A 23,206-nucleotide genomic window follows, 5' to 3' on the forward strand; every position below is an offset into this window, starting at 1 on the left:
CTCTCCTCCAGGTTAAGGGCTGCAAAGTGTATTCAACCAAGTCATAGTCTTTATCTAACCACTCCTCCTTTGATATGCATTCTGGTTGCTTCTCAGACTTGACTATTACCTACCAGGCTGCAGAAACACCCTTGTGATTAACCTTTTGTGCTCTTGGGTAAATACATTTATAAGAGAAGTCTGGGAAATGAAACCACTGCATTGTCTAAAATTTGGTAGTTATTGCCAAATTACATCCCATTGTTTTATTTCACTAATGTGTTCTCCCCTTGTCTGTGTATGAGAATGAGGAAGTAGCCCAGAAGTCCAGTAGCTAGAAAAGGGGAAGCTCGGTCCTAGATGAAGAGAGAATGAGCAGAGACACTGACCTGTGTGCTCTGTGAGGTCAACTAGCTCATCTTTGTTCAACGAATAGTTATTGTGCCCTTCCTGAGTGCTTTGGGACAATGGAGACAGAGTCATGGCACACACCGACATGGTCTATGCTTTCATGGGACAGACAGTCTATGGAGAGAGATGGTAATGAAGTAAACACAGGGTGAAAATATAACAACAGTGTGCAAGAAATGCTATGGGGGAGAAAATGGAGTGCTGCGGGAGGGAATAATGGAGGCTTTCTTTCGAGAGGGTGGTCAGGGGAGGTCCTTCTGGGGAAGAGACATTGCACTGGGGACGGAAGGAAGAGTCGAAATTAACAGAAGAGTTGAAGGGAGCAAGGCTGTTTCCCGGCCCCTAAAGAAGTTGGAGTGGCAGGGGGGGCCAAGGCCTGAGAGCCTTTTTGGGGGTGGGGGGGTGGGGGCCCTAGAGCCTTTTGAAGTACTGAAGGGTTAAGTGAGGTGTTGATCTCGTTGACATTTTTGCAGATTCTCATCTGCCATGTAGGGACGGGATCAGAGCAGGAACAAGAATTTAAGTAGGGAAAGGGGCTAGGAGGCTTGCCTAAGGTGGCGGAGAGGAGCCTGTGGACTAAAAGAGTCTCCCAAGATGCCAGGTGTGGACTTCATTTGGATCCTGATTTTTTTTTTTAAAGATTTTATTTATTTATTTATTTATTTGAGATAGAGAGAGAGTGAGTGTGCTCACATTAAGGGTGGAGGGGCAGAAGAGGGGGAGAGGCAGAGGGAAAGAATCCCAAGCAGACTCCGGGCTGAGCACAGAGCCCCACGCGGTGCCATGCCCATGACCCTAAGATCGCGACCTGAGCGGAAACCAAGAGTCGGAGACTCAACAGACTGTGCCAGCCATGCGGCCCTGGACCCTGTTTTTATTGTATTCTGGCAGGTTTTCCACTATCCCCACTGGCAGCTTAAAGAGTTGGAAATTATCTGGTACATAATTTAGAAATGTAAACTAATATATATATATTTTTAAAGATTTTATTTATTTATTTGACAGACAGAGATCACAAGTAGGCAGAGAGGCAGGCAGAGAGAGAGGAGGGAAGCAGGCTCCCCGCCGAGCAGAGAGCCCGATGCGGGGCTCGATCCCAGGACCCTGAGACCATGACCTGAGCCGAAGGCAGAGGCTTTAACCCACTGAGCCACCCAAGTGCCCCAGAAATGTAAACTAATATATTAATGAATGACATGATTCACATAGCATTTTGTTATGTTTCATTATAGTTTTTCCTATGCAGATATTTATATCTATATCATATAGATATAAAAATACCTGTATCTATAGATCATAGTTGAGATCATATTTAAATCCAGTAGGTATTGTAACAATACTTTTTAAAAGTTTAAAGTAACACATAGTGTTGAGGGACCCTGGGACAGTAATGCCATCATACTCCAAAGCAAGACACTTTTTTTTTTTTTTTTAAGATTTTATTTATTTATTTGACAGAGAGAGAGAGGGAGAGCAAGCACAGGCAGAGAGAGTGGCAGGCAGAGTCAGAGGGAGAAGCAGGCTCCCTGCCGAGCAAGGAGCCCGATGTGGGACTCGATCCCAAGACGCTGGGATCATGACCTGAGCCGAAGGCAGCTGCTTAACCAACTGAGCCACCCAGGCGTCCCAAAAAGCAAGACACTTCTGAGTGTAAAAGGTGGCAAGAGCTGGAAACCGGAATTGCCCTAGCCAGGTGAGGTTGCTTGCCTTAATATTTTGGTTGACTTATTAATTTTTCAGAGATTGCATCCTGACATGTTTATTTGATTTGCAGAGTGACAAAGACATACTCTGGAAGTCACACTTGGGAGTAAGTTAAGCTCATGCCATCGCTGAGAAATGTTCAGTTATCTCCTGCACAGTTTGGACTCCCCTCCCCCATCCTGAGTTGGATGGCACCCACTGAGGCTCTGGGGCAGGGGTTCTCAAAATGTGGGGGCTGGGCAACGCTGGGAATTTGTTCCTCCCCACACCCACCCACCAAGGGATATTTGGCAATGTCCGGAGACATTAGTGGTTGCACAGCTGGATCGGGGAGAGTGTTGCTGGAAGCCAGTGGATGGAAGCTGGGGATTCCACTCGGTATCCTACAATACACAATAGCCTCCCTACTCGAGTCCCCAACAAAGAATTATCAGGCCCAAAAAGTCAATGCTGTCATGGTTGTGAAAACTTGATGTAGGTACCTTTGTCTTCATGAAGACAACTCTAATTGTCAACAGGTTGGCCTTCCCAGCTAGAGGGTAGCTCCATGAAGACAGGTGATACATCTGTCTTGTTCGGTGTTTGGCATATAGTTGACACTTAATAAGAATTGAAGGAAGAGGGGCGCCTGGGTGGCTCAGTCAGTTAAGCCTCTGCCTTTGGCCCAAGTCATGATCCCAGGGTCGTGGGACTGAGCACTACATCAGGCTCCTTGCTCAGTGGGGAGTCTGCTTCTCCTTCTCCCTGCCCCCTGCTTGTGCTCTCTCTCTCAAATAAATTTTTAAAATCTTTTAAAAAAGGGGTGCCTGGGTGGCTCAGTGGGTTAGGTCAGTGGGTTCGGCTCAGGTCATGATCTCAGGGTCCTGGGATTGAGCTCCGCATCGCGCTCTCTGCTCAGCAGGGAGCCTGCTTCCCTTCCTCTCTGCCTGCCTCTCTGCCTACTTGTGATCTCTGTCAATTAAATAAATAAAATCTTAAAAAAAAAAAAAAAAGGATCAAAGGAAGGCGAAGAGGTACATCCAGATTCAAACTTAGGGCCCGGGGGGGGGAACATGCTGCTTGATTTCTTTCTTTGTGTGCGTTTATTTACAATGTTATTTTTCTTTAAAAGATTTTATTTGTTTGTTGGAGAGAGAGAGCAAGCACAAGCACAAGGAAAGGCAGGCAGAGGGAGAAGCAGGCTCCCTGATGGGCAGGGAGCCTGATATGGAACTCCATCCCATAACTCTGGGATCATGACCCGAGCAGAAGGCAGACGCTTAATCAACTGAGTCACTCAGGCATCCCTGTTTACAGTGTTATACTAGTTTCAGGTGTACAATACAGTGATTCAACAATTCCCTACATCACCTACTGCTCATCAGACAGATAAGCGCACGCCTTAATCAATCCCCATCACCTGTTTAACCCAAACCCCCACCCACCTCCCCTCTAGTAACCATCAGTTTGTTCTCTATTGTTAAGAACCTGTTTCTTGGTTTGCCTCTCTCTTTTTTTTTTCTTTGCTCTTTTGTTTTGTTTCTTAAATTACACATATGAGTGAAATCACATGGTATTTCTCGCAAGCTGCTTGTTCTCCGAATTATTTCCCATCTCCCTTTGGGCACAGTAATCAGATGATAAGCATTGCATTTTCCAACATTTAACAAATATTTACTAAGCACTTACGAAATACTGCAGTGTTCTAGGTACTGGGAATACAGCTATGAGCAAGACAGAGAGTCCCTGCTCAAATTTTATTCTCAGAGGGGAAGACAAACAATACGCAAGGAAACAAGATGTATTCAGACAGTGATAATTATCATGGAGAAAATAAAAGTGGGACACCTGGCTGGCTCGGTTGGTAGAGCATGCAACTCTTTCTTTTTTCTTTTCTTTTCTTTTTTAAGATTTTATTTATTTATTTGAGACAGGGAGAGAGAGCACCAGGGCGCGTGAGCAGGGGGGAGGACAGAGGGAGAGGGAGAAGCAACTCCCAGATGAGCAGGGAGCCAGATGCTAGACTCCATCCCAGGGCCCTGGGATAATAACCTGGGCCGAAGGCAGACACTTAACCGAACGAGGCACCCAGGTGCCCCAGCATGCAACTCTTGATCTTGGGGTCCTGAGTTCGAGCTTCACGCTGGGTGTAGATTATTTTTAAACAAAGTGTAATACAATCGGGAATGATGCGGGCAGGATGGCATCTTCTAGGTTGGGCGACCAGGTGACACTGGAACTAATTTTGAGAACAAGCCATCCATGGAAGAGCTCCCGGCCAAGACTACTGCACTTGCAAAGACCCTGAGACGGAAACAATGGCCACTCCATGAAAATTTAAGGGAAAGGCGCCATCACTTATGCCATGGAAACATTTGGACTTTATTCTACCTGCAATCCGGAAGCCTGATTTATGTTGGTAAAAGATCACGGTGGCTTCTGTGGGAGAATGTATAAAACATCTACATTCCGCATCTGAAATACTTGTCCTAAAATAATCCCATTTTTCTCCGCTGTTCTTGTCAAAAAGGAAACCTCCTCGATCCAGCAGTGGGCGCTGTAGGCGCAGGGTCGACAGAATGTAACACTCAGCACTCTCTGGTTCTTTTCGAGGGGTGGGTCGCTTCCGGGAGTGGCTTCGTAGACCGGCGCCTTCCTCTCTAGCCGCCCGTCTCTGTGGTCGTCGTGGGCCCGCCCCTCTTCGGCCAACCCAGTGCTCTTTGGACTCTTCCCGCAACGGAGTCCGGGGCAGCGGTCCTCCGGAGGAGGGTGGAAGTTGTCCCATGGCGGTCCCGGGAACGGCGACCGGGGCTGGCGCCAGGTGAGCAGGGCGGCTGGGGAGGCGAGCCGGGCCCTTGGGTGCCTTCCCTGGGGGTGTGTGGCTTGAAGAGCCCCCGCCCCCGCGAAAAGAGGAGCTCGGGAAGGGGCGCCCAGCCTCCCGCGCGACCCGAGGCCGCCCCCAGCACTCTGGCTGTGGGATCTTCTCCCTTGGAACTGGCTTTTCCATCCCCCCCCGGAGAACCTCCAAGTGCACAGAATTGAGTTAATCGTCCTCATTTGGCACGCTGTGATCCAGCGCAGGGCCCCTCTTGTGCTCTACATCATTGTCTTCCTCTCTTCGTTCCTTATTCTCAACCCGTTGCTCCCCCGTTCTCAGACTCCCACGAGTGTACAGCCCAGTTTACTTAAGTTTGCGTGTCTGTTACCTTGAAAGATAGATTGTGGGTTTTGAATACCTATAAATGATAGTATGCTGTGATTAAAAAAAAAAAAACACCTTATTACTCAACGTTGTGTTTTTGAGAGCATGCATTCAGTAGTAATCTAGTTTCTGTTTCTGAGGGCTGCTTGGTACTACCCTATGTACTTTGGATCGCACTTACTTATACATTCCCCTAGTGATGGACACTGAGGTTGCTTCCAGTTTTTAACCACCACAAATATGCTGGCGCTTGTCTCCTTGTGAATATGAGTAATATTTTTCTGGATTATCCACCCCAAGGTAGGATGCTAGGTCGTACCTAATTCTGCGGAATTGTTTTCTGGAAAGGTCATCTTGAGTTTATACTTCCCAACAGCATTGCATAAAGGTTCTGGCTTCCCCACATTCCAGGAATGTTTGGTATTGTTCGGTTTTCTGCTGTTTTTATCAGTCTGATGAGTTGTAAAATGGCATCCCGTTGTGTTTTCATGTATTAAGCATTTGGGTTTCCCCTTTTCTGAATTACCTGTTTGTATTCTTTTACCACTCTCCGTGGATTTCCTGTCTTCCTGACTTGCAGGAATTCTTCATATGCCCTAGATTTTAAAGATTTTATTTATTTATTTGACAGAGTGAGATCACAAGTAGGCAGAGAGGCAGGCAGAGAGACAGAGAGGGAAGCAGGCTCCCTGCCGAGCAGAGAGCCCGATGCGGGGCTCGATCCCAGGATCCTGAGATCATGACCTGAGCCAAAGGCAGAGGCTTAACCCACTGAGCCACCCAGGCGCCCCTGCATTTCCTTCTATTAACTAAATAGAATTTCACACTTAGATTTTTAATCCATTTGGGTTTTTAAAATTTTATCTTTCTAAGTGATTTGAGGTAATTTTCCTTCACCATTTTCAACCAAAAACTAATGAACTAATAATTAAAAATTGGAGAGCCTGTGAAGCATCATTAAGAGCTCAGATCCTTGGAGCTAGGCTGCCTTTGTCCAAACCCTGAGGCTCCCACTTACAAGGTGGGTGACAGGGCAAGTTACTTAACCTCTTTTGCTTCAGTTCCTTATCCATAAAATAGGATATAGTCTCCATCTCTTAGGGTTGTGACAGCCAAATGAATTAAAACATGTAAAACACATGTTGAACAGTACTGGGCACATAGTATGTGCTTAATAAGTATTGACAACTATTCTTATTACTGTCACCTATCTTGTGATATAACCTCTTTCATGTGCCCATGTAAACATAGGTCTGTTTTTTCTTTTGGTCTCTGTTCCATTTGGTCTTTTTGTTTCTGTATTTAAACCACAGCTCTGCAATATGATTTATCTTTTTTTGGGGGGAGAGAGAGAGAGAGAGAGAAGGGCATGTGCGCACACATGAGGTCGGGAGCAGAGGGAAAGGGAGAGAGAGAATCTTAAGCAGGCTCCATGCTCAGCACGGAGCCTGACAGTGGATTCAGTCTCATGACCCTGAGGTCACGACCTGAGCTGAAATCAAGAGTTGGATGCCCAACCGACTGAGCCACCAGGCGCTCCAATGGAGGGTTTGTGTTTCCGATTCCTCCTTTCCCATTCTTTACAGTTGCCCTCAGCTACTCATGGGACTTTATATTTTCATATAAAGTTCCTCAGAGAAGCTCTGCTTTTTTCTTATAGACTATTTTTGTTAGAAATGAGGTCTTTATAATGTTAAGTCATGCCAGCTCTGTCTTTTTAGGTCTTCTTTTGCATCTTATAATAGAACTTTTGTTTTTCTTCTAAAATGTGTTATCCTGGGCGGACTGGCTGGCTCAGTCAGTAGAGCTAGCAACTCTGGATCTCGGGGTTGTGAGTTCGAACCGCATCATGGGTGGAGAGAGCCTGTGTCAGGCCCCCTGCTGGGCACGAGGAGTCTGCCTCTCCCTCTGCCCATCCCCTCACTTGTTCTTTCACTCTCTCTCATAAATACATAAAACCTTTAAAATATACATATACTAAATATATAGATAGATCGATGGATCTCATGACCTGAGCTGAAATCAAGAGTTGGAGGCTTAGCTGACTTAGCCATCCAAGGCCCCTAAAAGTAAAATCTTAAAAAAAAATGTGGGGCACCCGGTTGGCTCAGTGGGTTAAGCCTCTGGCCCTTGATCTCAGGATTGTGAGCTCAAGCCCCACGTTGGGCTCCATGGTGGGTGTGGGGGCCTACTTAAAAAAATGTCTTGCAAATTATTTTTAAAAGTTAATTCCTGGATATTTTACCATTGTTTTAATCATCTTATTTTCTTTGTATTTTCAAGTTGGTTATTGTTGATATAGAACACTATTGATATTTGTTATGTTAACCTTATATCTGGCTGAACTCCTTTTATTCCCATCCTTTGTCTATTGATCTGCTGTTCGCTGTGTAAATGATCACATTATCTGCAAATAAAGACAATTTAATCTCTCCCCTTTTAATTCTTTTACCTCATTTATTTTTCTTGCTTTATTGATTCAGCCAGGACCTTAAAATCCTTGATGGGCTTTCTCGTCCTATTTGTGACCATAAAGAGGATGTGGCTAAAGTTTCTTCATTAACTATGCTTCTTTGCTGTCGATTTTTGGTAAATGACCGTTTACAGCATTTACCAGCTTAGAGAAATTCCCTTCTCTCCCGGGTCTGTTCCAGGCCTACCGCCTTCAGCATCGGGAGGCCATGCATCCTGCACGGGCTGGATCCCTCCCCAGAATGATGTAGGTCAACCTGCTAACTGCTCTCTAAGGCTTCACTGCCCTCATAGGGCTCACTCAGCTTCTCCCGCATCTCTTCTTCAGGCCCAGGTTAGATCTGCAGTTTCTCCAGCGGTTCCTACAAATACAGAAGGTTTTGTTTCCCTCCTGGTCATCACAGAATGCCTTGATGTTCCTGACCCTGTTGTGCGTCACCCTACTGAGTGAGTGAGCGAGCCCAGGCTATCAGGGTAGGGCAGCCCTGGTTTGGGATCCCTTCTTTCTGGGGAGTTCATAAGGCGAGGACTCAAGGGGAAGCCTCTCTCTTCATTTTCTCCCCCTTCGTCACTGACTTCGAACCCCTCTCCCCACCCCAGAACAACTGGTGATCTACCAGGTCGGCTTGATCCCCAGTCAGTACTATGGGGTCCTGGGAAACAAAGACTTGGATGGGTTTAAGAGCCTGACCTTCCTGGCTGTGGTGCTCATCGTTCTCAACTCCATGGTAAGGTCTTCTCCCTGCGTTTGTCTTCCTCTCCAACCTAGCATGAGCACGATGCCGACTCGGACTTAGCCACCAGGAAGCAGGAAGCAGGCTGTGGGGTGTGTTCCCTCCCTTTCTGGGAACTAAAGGTCAAAACCCTGTGCAGGGCATTGATCTTGCTGTTGGGCCCAATTCCTGGGATGTTTCAAGCTCCCAGGACTAGGCCATGACGTTCTGGTCAGCATTTAGCAGAAATGACCTTGTCCCTTCCAGTCCCATTATTCTTGCTTCAGGGAACTCTGAGCATTTGAAAACTAGGATCAGCAGCCAGGGGGCTATTGCTTCTCCATGGGGCCAAGGCCGTGGTTCAGCCTGGCGCTGTGTCATACCTCCCAGCCTCGGCACCCGCTGCTTTCCTGCAACATGGCCTCCGTCCCCACCCTCATTCACGCGGTTAATGCCTGCTCACTTGTCCAGGTTCTGCTGTCGTCACCTCCTTCCAGTCCTCCTTCACCTTCTCCCGGGCTCCTCCACCTGCCCTCTTCTCTGCTTCGCTAATACTTGGAGTTAGCCTCTGCTGTAACACTCCTCACACCCTGTAATTGTTTCCTTGCTAGGCTGAGCTCATTGTCATTGCCTCAGACTTAGCATGTAGGCGCTTCATCAGTGCTGAACGAGGAGTCAGGTCTCCGCTTGGACTCGAGCCTGATGCTCTGTCTGCCTGTGCTGCCTGTTTTCTCGGGGAAGCCCCTTCTCATCACACTTAGACAGTCTGGCTGGGTCTTCTGGCAGTGAATCCCTAAGTATACAGAGCTCCCTTCCAAGTTTTGGGGAAAAGAAAAGTGAGAACATAGATGACATAGAAGATATCATCCCCGGGGCGCCTGGGTGGCTCAGTGGGTTAAGCCTCTGCCTTCGGCTCAGGTCATGATCTCAGGGTCCTGGGATCGAGTCCTGCATCGGGCTCACTGCTTGGCGAGAGCCTGCCCCCTGCCCCGCCTGCCTCTCTGCCTACTTGTGATCTCTGTCTGTCAAATAAATAAATAAAATCTTTAAAAAAAAAAACAAAAGATATCATCCCCAATTTCCAGAAGCTCACTGGCTCTCAGGATGAGACCGTACAATAGAAAGGGGCCAGAGGCCTGTGCTTGGTGAAGGAAAGAGCATGGGCCGGAGGGGGGAGGGGAGAATCCCCTGACTTGACACTTTAACACGGCAGAAGTGCTGAGTGGACAGAGACTAATCGGGATGGGCCGGGGCCAGCCGGCAGATGCTCTCTTAGTGAGCCCTGGGCTCCTCGCTGAGATGAGCAGAAGCCGTCCCTCCTGCTCTCTCACTTCCTCTCGCTTCCCCCACTGCGCAGCTGAAGAGCTTTGACCAGTTCACCTGCAACCTGCTGTACGTGAGCTGGAGGAAGGACCTCACCGAGCACCTTCACCGCTTCTACTTCCGAGGCCGCGTGTACTACACCCTCAACGTGCTGCGGGATGACGTCGATAACCCGTAGGCGCCCCTCTCCGGCCTCCGGGCCCTCCGCAGGGTTCTGTGGGTCTGGTTCGGCCCTGGAGAGTTCCTGCCACAGGCCCCTTGAGATCATCCCCAGGTCTCCGCAAATGTTGATAAGCACCATAGGGGATGATCTCAAGGGGCCTACAGCCGGATGGAGGCACCCCCGAGCAGCTGCAGGGCTGAGAATAGGGAATTAAAAGATAGGACGGCTCCCTTTTGTCCATTTTATATCCTGCGCTTCCCAACCTCTGCTGCGGGTTTCTCTCCAAAGAAAGTGTCCTTGCTAGCAAACCAGCCCTTGGATTTGCAGCAGTACAAAATTATTGCTGCCCTGGGCTCAGTGTAAGACTCAGACCTTCATTCTTTCACCTCCCGGTTGATAGGCCTCCGTTCATGGAGCCTCAGTTTCCCTTTCTGGAAAATGGGGATGATGGTTCCTATCTCAAGAATACCTCAAAGGATATTCACGCAGTGCACCTGCGCAGCGCCTGGCATGTGGCGAGTGTCCCGGTGTCAGTCAGCGCTGGGTGTTTTACAGGCGAGGAAACCGAGGGCCAGAAAATGCAAATGACTTGTCCAAGGTCATGACTCTCATTGGAAATGGGAGTCAGTGTGGCCCCTGTGGTGCCGTGGTGCAGTGGGACACAAGGGAGTCTCTCCTCACAGACATTCCCTCTCCACTCACCACCCCTAGGCCCTTTTTTGCCTGGCGTGACCTTTCGTCAGCTTAAGCTGAGCTTTGCCGCAAAGATGCTGGGGATTCCTGTTGCCTCTTATCTTTCTCTTCTGGGCTCCTCCATGACTCAACCCCTATGAAGCTTCTGCAGCCAGATAGCTAAACCGGGGGGCAGACCCAGGCTCGCAGAAGAGATTGGGAGGAGCTGGAGAGAGGGACGGCTTTCCTGCTCATCCAGAAACTCTGCTCTTTAACTCCGGTCTTTCTCGGGTGCTACTCAGAACAGGCTTGGGACCCCTGGGTACTGGCCCTTTCATTTGCTACTTTTCCTGAGGGTAAACTGAGGTGCCCCAAGAAACAACTCTTCAGGGTTGTTTAAAGCTCCTGAAGGCCTTAGTGCCTGTAGGAAAACCAGTGCTTGTCTGAGTCCATCTCCCCCTGGGGTCGTAGCTAACAGCACCGAAAGGCAAGGTCAGAGTAAGAGGTAACCTCTCCGCTCTCGCCGCCCCCCGCCCCGCTGCCGGTCCAGTTGCTCTGTGTTGTGTGCAGGGACCAGCGCATCAGCCAGGACGTGGAACGCTTCTGCCGGCAGCTCAGCAGCATGGCGAGCAAGCTCCTCATCTCCCCCTTCACTCTCATCTACTACACCTACCAGTGCTTCCAAAGGTGAAGCCTCTCCCCTCGCCCCTGCACCACCCCGGCCAGATGTTTCTCCCCCGCACCCGGCCCCAGGTCCCTCACCCACCCACTCCCCTCCCCCAGGTCAGGGTCCAGAAGAGGCTGGTCTCTCTTCCTCCCACCTGCAGCCCAGGAAGGCTTCCTCTGTCCTGTGCTCAGGCCGCTCCCCTCCCTTTGGACATGGGGCATTTCAGTGTCACAGGGGTTCTGGGACCCTGACAACCTAGACCAGGTGCCAGCTGCCCCCATACAGGAGCAGAGGTCCCACAGGACTGCTGCCTGAAATTGGACGAGGACTGCTTGAAAGTGAACAGGAATCAGGGCTGAGGCCTGCGACCGTGTGTGACACCCCCACGCTCCCCTCTCTGCCTTCCAGCACGGGCTGGCTCGGGCCTGTGAGCATCTTCGGGTATTTCATCCTGGGAACCCTGGTGAACAAAATGTTGATGGGGCCCATCGTGGCACAGCTGGTGCAGCAGGAGAAGCTGGAGGGGGATTTTAGGTATGTTCCCCTTGCTTGAGGTTTCTGGGTTGAGCATCATGGTTAAGGAATGGGGGTCTGGAGTAAAATTGCCTCATTCGAATCCCAGCCCACGCTCATCGCTAGGCATGTGCTCTTGGGTGAGGTCTTGAACCTCACTAACTTTAGTTTTCCCGTCTTTAAAATGGGGATTGTACTACTGTCCACAGAGGGGATTGTGAGGAGCATTACTGAGATTCTAGGTGAGATAGAACTGTGTCTGGTTGGCTATTATCGTCCCTTGGCCTTCTCCTGTGCTTCTGTTTCAATCTCCCTGTCATGGCTCAGCCAATAGATCCAGCGCCTGCGCTGTGCTTGTTGGCCTCCTGCTTCAGGTTGGGCCCTGGGAGGAGGTGGTGTGGGCAGGAATGCACCTGTCCTCGGGGGAGGTGAGGCGTTCCCCTGTCTGCACAGCTCCTGCCACCCCACCCAGGCCCTGGGATTCCAGCCCTGCGACAGCTCGGGGAAGGGCTGGGCCTTTTCGAGGTGGAGTCAGGTCTGGAGGTCGTGGTCCAGGCCTCCGAAAGGAGAGGGGCCAGCACTGCCCGTCCCCAGCACACGTTTCCCTTTGGCCTGCCCAGGTTCAAGCACATGCAGATCCGGGTGAACGCTGAGCCTGCTGCCTTTTTCAGGTGAGTCGGCTTTCCTTCTGCCGCATCGGAGCTGATAGTGGAGATGACAGGAAAGGAAGGACCCGTTGTCCGGCCCTCCCACCGTCCCAGAGCCGTGGGGCTGAGCATCCTTGCACTTGGCTGTGACCCCCACCCCGTGTCTCTCCCTGTCCTTGTCTGCCTCATCCTTAGATCCAGGGATTTGCTTCTGAAGCTGCTTGTTCCTTCTAGTGGCCCAGGAGGGGGCGTAAATTTGTTCCAAGAATGAAACGAGTGAATGCTTCCTGTCTTGGTGATGACTATAAGGCATTGCCTCTGCCTCACTTTTCCTTCTGTAAAACGGCTTTCTGCCAGTGCCTGATGGCCAGTCAGAGTCTCAAAGACTGCTCCTTTGTCTCTGCAGGATGGGAGGGAAAGGAGGCCTCAGGAGATCAGGAGACTCGCTCCCCACTAACACTGTCCAAGCAGAACGAAGTATCTGATCTAACAGCAACCTTGTGAAATCTCATTCCTTCCCTCAGGGTGTCAGGGTAGGTCCCAGGGCCCTGCCTTCTGTGAGGCCTCTGGAGTCATCGTTAGGCCCCAGAGAGAGAACTCAGGCCCCAGAGGTGTGTGTTGAAGGAGTGGAAGCGGCTGTTGGATCACCTGGAGCTAATAGCCCTGGGACCTTTGCCCTGGTCTGTCTTTGCTGCAGTTTGCAGCTGCCGCCACTTGGGGGCGCCAAGCATACTAAGACTCTGAGGTGGGCTTTGGTTGTGTTGCCGTCGGGCTGGGGCTGTGCCAAGTGCTTTTGGATTTTTGCAGCCTCTCATGAAGTTCTGGGCTCTGGGGAAAGCAGGTTGACTCTTGGAGTCCAGATGGGTTCTTCTGTGGCTTCTCTGTCCCTCTGGCATTTTCCAGGTGCCAGGTACAGAATGCAGTGCTTCTGCCTGTCCCCCAACCTGGTAGCTCAGGGACAGGAACTGTTTCATCCCTTTGTTTATCTCACTGGCTAACCAGCACAGAGCCTGCCACCGAGCAACTGCACCGGGTGTAGCTGCTGAGTAACAACAGCTGTTACTTACTAAGGGCCCCTCTTCTGTCTGGAACTTTCTACTTAGAAATTCTCTAACTGGGGTACCTGGGTGTTTCAGTGGGTTAAAGCCTCTGCCTTCAGCTCAGGTCATGATCCCAGGGTCCTGGGATCGAGCCCCGCATCGGGCTCTCTGCTCAGCAGGGAGCCTGCTTCCTCCTCCCTGCCTACTTGTGATCTCTGTCAAATAAATAAATAAAATCTTAAAAAAAGAAATTCTCTAACTTATTTTGTAGGTATGATCACTCCCATTTTACAGAACAAGACACTGAGACTCCGAGGCTTAAGGCACTAATCAGTGTCACCCAGCTGGCAGTTGGCCAGAGCCAGGGTTTGAGCCGGGCCTGCCCAGTCTAGAGTTCATGTTCTTTCCCCAGACAATACTGTGCTGAGGAAGTAAAGCAGTGAATGGAGGCTCGTGGCAGAAAGGGTCTGAGATGAAGACCACTTGGATGGGCTTGGTCCCCAGAGGAGAGTGTGGTGAGGGCCGGAGGGTCCCCCCGAGCCTGGATGAGGCTTTGCGGGCCCCATCGACATCCCAGCCTTCCTCGTCAGGGCTGGGCATGTGGAGCACATGAGGACAGACCGCAGGCTGCAGAGACTCCTTCAGACCCAGCGGGAGCTGATGTCCAAGGAGCTCTGGCTGTACAGTAGGTGGACAGAGCCCGGGGAGGCAGGAACCCCAGGAACGGGATAGCCTTCCCTTCCCCCGCTTTCTCTCTGCACTAAGCAGTTTGCTGGCATGAAGGGATTAACCACGGGGAGCCACTGCCTTTGCCAGGAGCGTCCTCGGGAGAACGAGGCCTCAGGGACTAGCTTGGTCCTGTCTGGTGGCGTCTTCCCTCAGAGTGCATAAGTGGTTCCCGGGTCTCTAACCTCGGTGTTTCTGTCCCCTGCAGTCGGCGTCAACACCTTCGACTATCTGGGCAGCATCCTGAGTTATGTTGTGATCGCCATCCCTATTTTCAGTGGGGTCTACGGAGACCTGAGCCCCACGGAGCTCAGCACTCTGGTCAGCAAGGTGAGGCTCCCTCCCGGGCACCCCTCACGCCGTCCCCTCTGCCCAGCGTCCGGGGCCTCGGTGTCCAGGCCGGTGCTCACGGCTCGCTGTGCTGTACAGAACGCCTTCGTGTGCATTTACCTCATCAGCTGCTTCAGCGGGCTCATCGACCTCTCCAGCACGCTCTCCGATGTGGCTGGTTACACACACAGGTGAGGCTGCGTCCTGAGCAGAGCGGGCGCCCCTGGGAGGAAGAGCTGAATGAGAGAAGGGACAGAAAGGCCATGTGCCAGAGGATGTGAGGGAAGGAAGACCGCATTCCCCTGGGCCCCCAGACCCACCTCGGGTTTTCACTTGTCCAGGATCGGGGAGCTTCAGGAGACCCTGCTGGACATGTCCCTGAGGTCGCGGGCTGGCGAGATCCCGGACGAGAGCGAGTGGGACACAGACAGGTGGGCGCCAGGCGGGCAGGGCGGTGCCATGGTGCGTGTGCCCAGCTTGGCTTCGGCCTGAAGTCCTGCCCTTCCCTGGCCGGGCGGCGGAGCCCTTGCCAGGCGTGTCTGTGTGGTGACAGTCACGCTGTGGTGTCTGCAGGCAGTGGGGCTGTTCTGGCATCTGTTGTGGTCATTTACGCCTTCCTCCAGCTGCGGGAAGCCCGGCGCACGCTCCTGCCTGGGCACGAGATGACAAAACAGAAATCTGAGTGGTCTCCCTCCCACTGAGCCCTGCCGCCTGCCCCTTTCCTCCGGGCCTGCCTGTTCTCTGTTCCCCAGGCCTCGCTCACCTCCACATGTATCTTGTGTCTCCTTTCTTTTTTTTTTTTTTTTTTTTTTTTTGAGATTGTATTTATTTATTTATTTGATATATATAGAGAGAGAACATGAGTGGAGGGGAGTGGCAGAGGCAGAGGGAGAAGCAGGCTTGGTGAGCAGGGAGCCCGATGGGGGGCTCGATCCCAGGACCCTGAGATCATGACCCGAGCCGAAGGCAGACGCTCAACTGACTGAGCCACCCAGGCGCCCCTCTACTTGTGCCTCCTTGATGCATTGTGAGGTTTCTGACCTTCCTGGGCACTGAAGGTTGTTTCGTGTCCTCACTTTCTTGCTCACTAATTACTCAGCTGTTCTGTGTCTCAGTTTCTTCATCTCTGTGAGGGGAACAGTAATGGAACCTTCCTCTCAGGTGATTGTGAGGCATAACTGTCACAGTCCATGGAAAGTGTTTGGACAGTGGCCACCAAGTGAGCTTTAAAAAACGGAAACAGCCTGAGTTCCAGGGCCTACACGCAACTGCCTTCTGAGGGACTAAAGTCTGAACTCTTGCCCCCGTTTAGAATTCAGCCTTCCTGTGGCTGTGGGCCTGGGGCTGAGGAGGTGGCGCAGTGACACCGGAGGTGCTGTTCTCCGGGGGAGAGGGGCGTCTGTGCAGAGCCAAACTCCAGGTCCCTTTACGACCACCACGCCCGTCCTGTCGTAGCCACTGGTCACACGCGCTGTGCAAACCCCCCAGGGTTAAAGCTAGAGTTTCAGCTCCGTGACCCCGAGTGAGTTACTTAGCCGCCTGACTTGGTTTCTTCATCTGCCAAGTGGGGATGTTGTTTGTGATCCATGGGTGTTAAAGCGGATTAAGATCAGTCGTGGCGGGGCTTTGTGCAGCCTGGCACAGACTAGGCGCCCTCAGCCCTCCTTCTGTGTTCGTGTGCCCGGGCTGCCGTAGCAAGATTCCCCAAGCTGGGTGGCTCACACAAGACATTTATTTTCTCACAGTTCTGGATGCTGCAAGTCCAAGATCAAGGTGCTGGTTGGGTTGGTTTCTCCTGAGGCCTCTCTCCTGTCTTTCCGCTGTGTCCTTTTCTGGCACTTTCTCTGCACGAGCATGCCTGGTGTGTCTCTTCTTAGAAGGCCGTCAGCATATTGGATTAGAGCTCTACCCTGATGGCCTCACTTTAACGTAATCATTTGTTTAATACCTTCTCTTCAGCTGCAGTTATGTTCTGGGGTACTGGGGGTTGAGACTTCAGCCCGTGATTTTGAGAACACAGTTTAGCCCATAACAACTCCTCTGTCCAGAGGTGAAGCCCCCCCCTCAAGGAGAAGACCCTGCCCTCTGCAGGACTGACTACTTCTCTCCCCTTGTCTTCTGACCGCAGGGCCCCGGAGTGGCCAGTCGCAGAGCCAGCGGACACAGCTTTCCTCCTTGAGCGGGTCTCCATCTGCGCCCCGGCCTCTAACAAGCCCTTAATCAAGGATCTGAGCCTGAAGATCTCCGAGGGGCAGAGCCTGCTCATCACGGGCAACACGGGCACGGGCAAGACCTCCTTGCTCCGGGTTCTTGGCGGCCTCTGGGCAAGCACAAGGGGTGAGAGCCAGCCTTGGCCTGGTGGGATGCGGGTGTATGTGTGCGCTGCGTGTGTATAGACCTCTAGGCCTTTTTTTTTCTTTTTTTTTTTTTTTAAAGATTTTATTTATTTGACAGAGACAGGAAGAGAAGGAACACAAGCAGGGGGAGTAGGAGAGGGAGAAGCAGGCTTCTCGCTGAGCAGGGAGCCTGATGTGGGGCTCGATCCCAGGACCCTGGGACCGTGACCTGAGCTGAAGACAGATGCTTAACAACTGAGCCACCCAGGCACCCCAAAATCCAGGCCTTTTTGTTAGGGAAAGGAAATGAGAGACAGTTACTTTCTCTGGGAGATCTCAGAGTGGAGGTTTCTGTGGGTTCTGCAGGCTCGGTGCAGATGCTGACGGACTTCGGACCCCATGGGGTGCTGTTCCTGCCACAAAAGCCATTCTTCACTGACGGGACCCTTCGGGAACAGGTCAGCCTGGGGCCACTCCTACCTCCACCCTAATGGAGACTTCTGGCAGTGTGACAGGTCTCAGCTCTAGAAAGTTATAGGGCAGAAGGTGGGGCATTGAACGGCTCCTGCCCAGGAACTCCCTGGTTCTAAGAACGCTTTATTCCTCCCTGAGGATTGGGCCCCCGTAGTTAGAGCAGCTCCTGGGGGCAGGTTAGTCTGTGGGGGCCGAAACCAAATATCACATACATTTGTTGACCGCCATGCTGGATTCTGGAGGCCGTGGCCTTCGGAGGCTCACAGACTCTTTCCCCTCAGACACACATCTGAAGGTTGCAGTGACCCTGCCCCGCTGTCTGCTGCCCCAGACTCCCCCGCTGGCCCTTGGTGTGGGTGTCGCTCCCCATCCTCAGGTGGAGAGGCGCCTGGCCCCTGGCAGTTGCTGAGGCTGTTGCCGGGGGAGGATAGGCTGTGTACAGCAGCCCCCTCTCACAGGCCCTCATCTTAGGCCTGTGCGGTTTTGTTTTATCAGGTGATCTACCCGCTGAAGGAAATCTACCCAGACTCGGGTGAGCCGGCCCTCCCTGGGCGCCTTCTCCCATTTAAATCGTCCCTGCTCTGCCTGGCTGGGGCCTCGCTGATGCCTTTTGGCAGAGGCTCCAGCAAGGCTGCTGGTTTCAGGTTGTTTTCTCCTCCTTCAAGTGTTTACTGTTTGGGAGCTGTACCCTGACCTCGTCTTGTTCTGTCTTCCCCTCCTTGAGGAGAGACACGCACTTGAGGAGGGAAGGGACTTCTTCCTTCGCCTGGCCCTTCCCTTATGTATTAGGGGCTGTAACCCTCACCCTGCGGAGCCTTAGCCCAGATTCTGGTGTCCCCACCCCTGCCCCCTTCCATGATGTCTCTTCTGGCTGCCCAGAGGGAGCTGACTTCTTGAAGAAGCTTCTCTGTTTGGCAGGTTCTACTGATGATGAGCGGATCCTGAGGTTCTTGGAGTTGGCAGGCCTGGTGAGTGCAGGCAGGGACCTCGAGGCCAGACCCACCTGGTAGCACTGACCACAAGAGCTGGTCCAGCAGAGCCGGCATAGTGCCCGGGGCCCAGCACTGACGGTTTGAGCCTGGACCGTGGGAGTGGGAGTAGAAAGTGGTGATAGGAGCAGTTGGCCAGGGACAGGCAACGGGGGGTGCGTTGTCTATATTGAGTTTAATTATTTATTTATTTATTAAAAGATTTTATTTGACAGAGAAACAGGGGGAGAGCGAACACAAGCAAGGGGAGTAGGAAAGGGAGAAGCAGGCTTCCCACTGAGTAGGAGCCCGATGCGGGCTTGATCCCAGGACCCTGGGATCATGACCTAAGCCGAAGCAGACGCTTAATGACTGAGCCACCCAGGCAACCCTGTATTGAGGTTTAAAATGTTAATAAGATGAAGTCTGCTTTCTCTTGTCATCCTGCTCCAGCAGATGTAGACAGTATAGTTGATGGGATCGTCCTCTCTCTGGGGGGCTGCTTGCTCCCACAGCCCCTGCCACGGCGTGTGCGCCACAGGGCCCTCGCTGTCTCCGGGGCGTGTGTGGTGGGATGACGGAGCTGGGGTGGGCCCTCTCACGGGCAGCGTTCCCTCTGGGTGTGTTACAGTCCAGTCTGGTGACGAGGACAGAGGGTCTGGACCAGCAGGTCGATTGGAACTGGTAAGAAGGGAGTCGGGGTGCTCCAGAGCCAGCTCCCCCAGCACAGTGGGTTCTGGGTATTTCTTGGCCCGTTAGGGGCATGTTCACGCCCTCGGGAGCAGTGTTTTGGCCTCACCTCCCGCGGGCGGCGCGGCTGGCCTGTGGTTGAAAGGGGAGGGGGATGTCCGTCTGTCCCGGGGCCAGCCTCTCTGCCCAAGAACCTCTTCTTGCTTAGACCCATTCTGTGCAAGAGCCAGGTCCGGCCTCCTTCCTCTGGGGGTCTTCTTCCTGTTCCTCAGGTACGACGTTCTGTCCCCAGGAGAGATGCAGAGGCTCTCCTTTGCCCGGCTCTTCTACCTACAGCCCAAGTATGCAGGTGAGGTGTGCCCGGGAAAAGCACACGCCCAGTATTGTGTGCCTCTGTGTGTGTGTATGTGTGTCACTGCCGGGGCATTCAGACGTGTTGGAGAGCCCCCTGTGCATGGCCAGCCACCTCTGTCCCTGCATGGGAGGGTGGCAGGGCTCTGCCCCTGTGGCGGCAAGGTTGGCGTCCCCAGTACAGCTGTGGATGGGTCACACCACCAGTTCTCGAGCATTCTGCCATGGCAGCAGCTGGAGCCGGCCTGGAAGGCTTGCGTTCTTACGCTCCTCAGCCTCTGCCGTAATAAGTGGGCAGCACCCCCAGCTGTGCCTGGCAGAGGGGCGACAGGTGTGAACTTCTTCAGGGGCTGATGTCCTTGTCCTTGGGGGAGCTGAGAAGCGCTGGCCTGCGAGGTTCTAGGCTATGCTGGCGTGGACCCTGGGAAGCTGGGGGGTTTCGTCCCCTGGGAAGGGGATGGGGCCTCGCCCTCTGCTCTTCCGCCGCACTCTCTTCCCGTGCCAGGGCTCCTGGGAGCCAGAGCAGCTTTCAGCCAGCCTCGCCCTGGGTCCCAGCCGGAGGTGAGCGGGGTGGGAGAAGCAGCAGAGGTGGGCCAAGGGCTGATCTCTTCCTGCCGGATTCTGCCCTCAGTGCTTGATGAAGCCACCAGTGCCCTGACCGAGGAGGTGGAGGGCGAGCTCTACCGCGTCGGCCAGCAGCTGGGCATGACGTTCATCAGTGTGGGGCATCGCCGTAGCCTCGAGAAGGTACCCAAGCTCCTGGAAGTGGCCTGAGGAGGAGGAAGAGCCCAAAGGCTGGGTCTGGGCAGGGCCTGGGGCCCTTCAAAATGGGGAGCCGGGGTGTGGAGAGGGCAGGGGAGGGACGGCCTTCTGTTGTGCGGCCAGCACAGCCTCATCTGCGTCTGTGCTGGCCTCTTGCAGTATCACTCCTTGGTTCTGAAACTCTGTGGAGAAGGAAGATGGGAACTGACCAGAATTAAGGCGGAGTGAAGCCAAGGGTGTGGCTGGCCATGGGAAGAAGTGCCCAGCGCGGGCCGATCGGCATTCTCCTGGAGAGACTGGGGGCCCTGTGGGGCAAGGGAGACCCCTGGCTCACCTCCCGGGCCCTGTTCGGGGAGCCCTGGGAGAAGGGCCCAGCCGGGGTGTGGCTCTCTGTGGGGTGCTCTGTCCTGCCTGAGCGCCCCCTGCTGCCTCAGCCAGAGCTCCCAGCACTTGGAGTGCCGATTGCTTAAAAACAACCTCAGATTGTGTTTTCTAAACAAAAACCTGAAATGTAGGCTCTATGAGAAAGGTAGGGTCATTGTGGAAAGAATATTGGGCTTAAAGTCAAGAGATCCAGAAATCTTTTAAATCCTTTAATTTTTATACAAGATTTTTTTAAACTTTAATCAACTATTTAAATTTTATAACTTTTTGTAAAAAAAAAAAATAAACATTTCTTACAAATTATAGCTTTCTCCCTTTTACTTTTCCACTGTAAGGTGACCTTTTAAATTGAATCTGCAGACTTATATTTGGGAGCCTGGGGGGAAGGGAGATGCACTCTCCACTGTACTGGAACATTCTACGCCTGGTTTTTCACTTCACTCCAAACCTATAGTTTTCCTTTGCCGGTTGTACCTTAGGGTTGTACCTAACCTCTAGGGAATTCTGTTTTTCTTGTCCTAACCCAGGTAAAAATAAAAATAAATCTCTTTCCTGTCAGTCAACTAAAATAAGGTCAGAGATCCTTCAAAAATAATCTTTGTGAGGAAACAGCAGCAACCAGAGGGAACAGACAAAACCCAGAAAGCACAAAAACTTGAGATGGAAAGTGACTGAGCCCGAAGCCCTTATTCTAGAACAATGTTGCCCAGAGTTGTGTTGTTAGGATAGCACACTCATGATTTTTGCCAGACCTCTGTACTTCTTATACTGTGAAATCCCCCCCCCTTTTTTTTTTTAAGATTTTGTTTATTTATTTGACAGAATGAGAGAACACAAGCAGAGGGAGAAACAGACTAGCCTGACATAGGGCTCGGTCCCAGGACCCTGGGATCATGACCTGAGCTGAAGGCAGAGGCTTAACCATCTGAGCCATCCAGGCACCCCCCCCCCTCAGCTAGTATTTTTAAAATTAACTCACTCTTTAAACCTAGTTGATTTTTTAAAAGTTACTTGATATAAATAGAATGTAACTGTAAAAATGAACCATGTTCATAACGATGTTATGAAATTGCAGTTTGGTACTGTGCCTGGAGAGTCTGAGCCTGAGGCTTTGCTCTCTGTACAAAGGGAGGTTAAGGGATGTCGCGGGGAGTTAGCCATACCGGCGCGCAAGTAAGAACTCTCTCCTTAATAAAGTTAGACACCTGGAATGGGAACTGCTGGGGAAATCACTTCCTCACTCTAAGACTTGAGGTGATTTATTGCCTTGTGGGTCCCGCTGAACATGCCGGATGTGGGGTGGGAAACCACAGAAAGGGAAACTGGGGAGGTGCTGTCTGCACAGCGGGCGCCTCCCCTGCCGGCTTGGCTGCCCCACAGCCCTGGAGCCTGTTCCTCAGTTCCACCGTATCGGGGCGCTAGCACAGTGCATCCGGGTACCTTGCCAAGACAGCTCAGGTGGCCACCTGACTGGGTCCGATGGCCGTTCTGGTCCCTGGTGAAGCTTCCTGAGGAACCTGCAGGACATCAAGTCCACAAAGGCCCGTGGCAGCCCTGCAGCCAGTGTCCAGCCCCCTCACCGCGCTGGGAGGGACCATCAAGGTTGGCATCTGCTCCAAGAGCCCTCCCATCCTTGAATCCCCCAACCGCATCCTGCCAAGTGTCTTCTGGCCTCCAGTCAGGCACATCTAGCCCTGCGGACCACCCAGCCTCGGACCCCTCTAACTGAAGAAAGCTCTTTTTCAGGTTAAGGGGAACCTATCTCCCTGAGGACTAAGGATGCCCCAGACTCCCACTCCGTGAGTGTGTGTCTGTTACATTGCAGGGGCTGGGTGTGGATAGACCCCCCCCCAACAGTTTAATTTCTGTACTTTTTTTCAATATAGGAAGCTCCCCCCAGCCTTTTGTTGACAGCATCGCCTTACGGACCTGCTTCCTCCTCACTAGACCCTCGAGCTCCCAAGCCTTCCTGCAGAGGCTGCTGCCAGCAGATGACTCAGGAGAGCAAGTTGGTGCCTAACTCCGGGTCTTGGTATTTGCTTTTCCTCCAGCTCAGACATGTTTCGAGTGCTGTTCCTATTCTGAGTGCCCAGGGCTCTCCCTTGCAAAAGCTCTGGCAGGAGAAAGCTGTCAGACCCCACCTTTGCCCATCACTCACCTCAGAGATGGAGGCTACTGAGAGTTTTGGATGAATCCGTACACACCTGTATGGAAGTCTGATTATGTGTCCTCAGTATGAACAAGGACAAAATGTTTATTTTACATGTTTTCAGGGGCACCTGGGTGGCTCAGTGGGTGAAGCCTCTGCCTTCGGCTCAGGTCATGATATCAGGGTCCTGGGATGGAGCCCTGCATCGGGCTCTCTGCTCAGCGGGGGGCCTGCTTCCCCCTCTCTCTCTGCCTGCTGTTCTGCTTACTTGCGATCTCTCTCTGTCAAATAAATAAATAAAATCTTTTTAAAAAATAAATGTTTTCAAACCAACCAGGCAAATAACTTTCCATCTCATTCTACCAATCAGGGAACTACACAGACCCAGTCAGTGGTATACAGAAATGTTAGTCTGTCCCTTTGTCACCCTTCTGAGGAGTCCTAGGGCTGTGGGACAGAGAGCAACATGATCTTCTGTCCTCCCCATCACATGTCTGCTTACCATAGCGATACTACCTACTGTGACCTGCAATTTAAATGCAATCCCTATC

General features: G+C 52.1%; 1 protein-coding gene across 6 annotated transcripts; it reads left to right on the forward strand.

The window, feature by feature from the left end:
• Positions 1 to 4,733: 4,733 nt before the first annotated feature.
• On the forward strand, positions 4,734 to 20,780 carry ABCD4 (ATP binding cassette subfamily D member 4). 6 transcript variants are annotated; one of them, XR_006604445.1, is made up of 19 exons: positions 4,734 to 4,894; positions 8,076 to 8,194; positions 8,348 to 8,475; positions 9,818 to 9,957; positions 11,189 to 11,305; positions 11,694 to 11,819; positions 12,419 to 12,469; positions 14,076 to 14,170; positions 14,420 to 14,541; positions 14,641 to 14,732; positions 14,883 to 14,972; positions 16,670 to 16,878; positions 17,244 to 17,335; positions 17,847 to 17,883; positions 18,141 to 18,319; positions 18,951 to 19,003; positions 19,302 to 19,358; positions 19,992 to 20,107; positions 20,282 to 20,301. XR_006604445.1 is itself a non-coding variant. In XM_004739275.3 (19 exons), the coding sequence occupies exons 1-19, from the start codon at positions 4,857 to 4,859 to the stop codon at positions 20,348 to 20,350; spliced, it is 1,950 nt and encodes a 649-aa protein (XP_004739332.1). In that variant the 5' UTR covers positions 4,734 to 4,856; the 3' UTR covers positions 20,351 to 20,777. The 6 variants fall into 6 exon arrangements, 4 of the variants coding, with proteins under 4 accessions (XP_004739332.1, XP_004739333.1, XP_044928303.1 ...); XR_006604446.1 differs by having other exon boundaries at positions 18,270 to 18,319; XM_004739275.3 differs by having other exon boundaries at positions 19,282 to 19,358; positions 20,282 to 20,777.
• The last annotated feature ends 2,426 nt before the right edge of the window (positions 20,781 to 23,206 follow it).

Source organism: Mustela putorius, unplaced genomic scaffold, assembly GCF_011764305.1.
Source record: "Mustela putorius furo isolate JIRA1106 unplaced genomic scaffold, ASM1176430v1.1 tig00000129_pilon_pilon_pilon, whole genome shotgun sequence".
Classification (NCBI taxonomy): domain Eukaryota; kingdom Metazoa; phylum Chordata; class Mammalia; order Carnivora; family Mustelidae; genus Mustela; species Mustela putorius.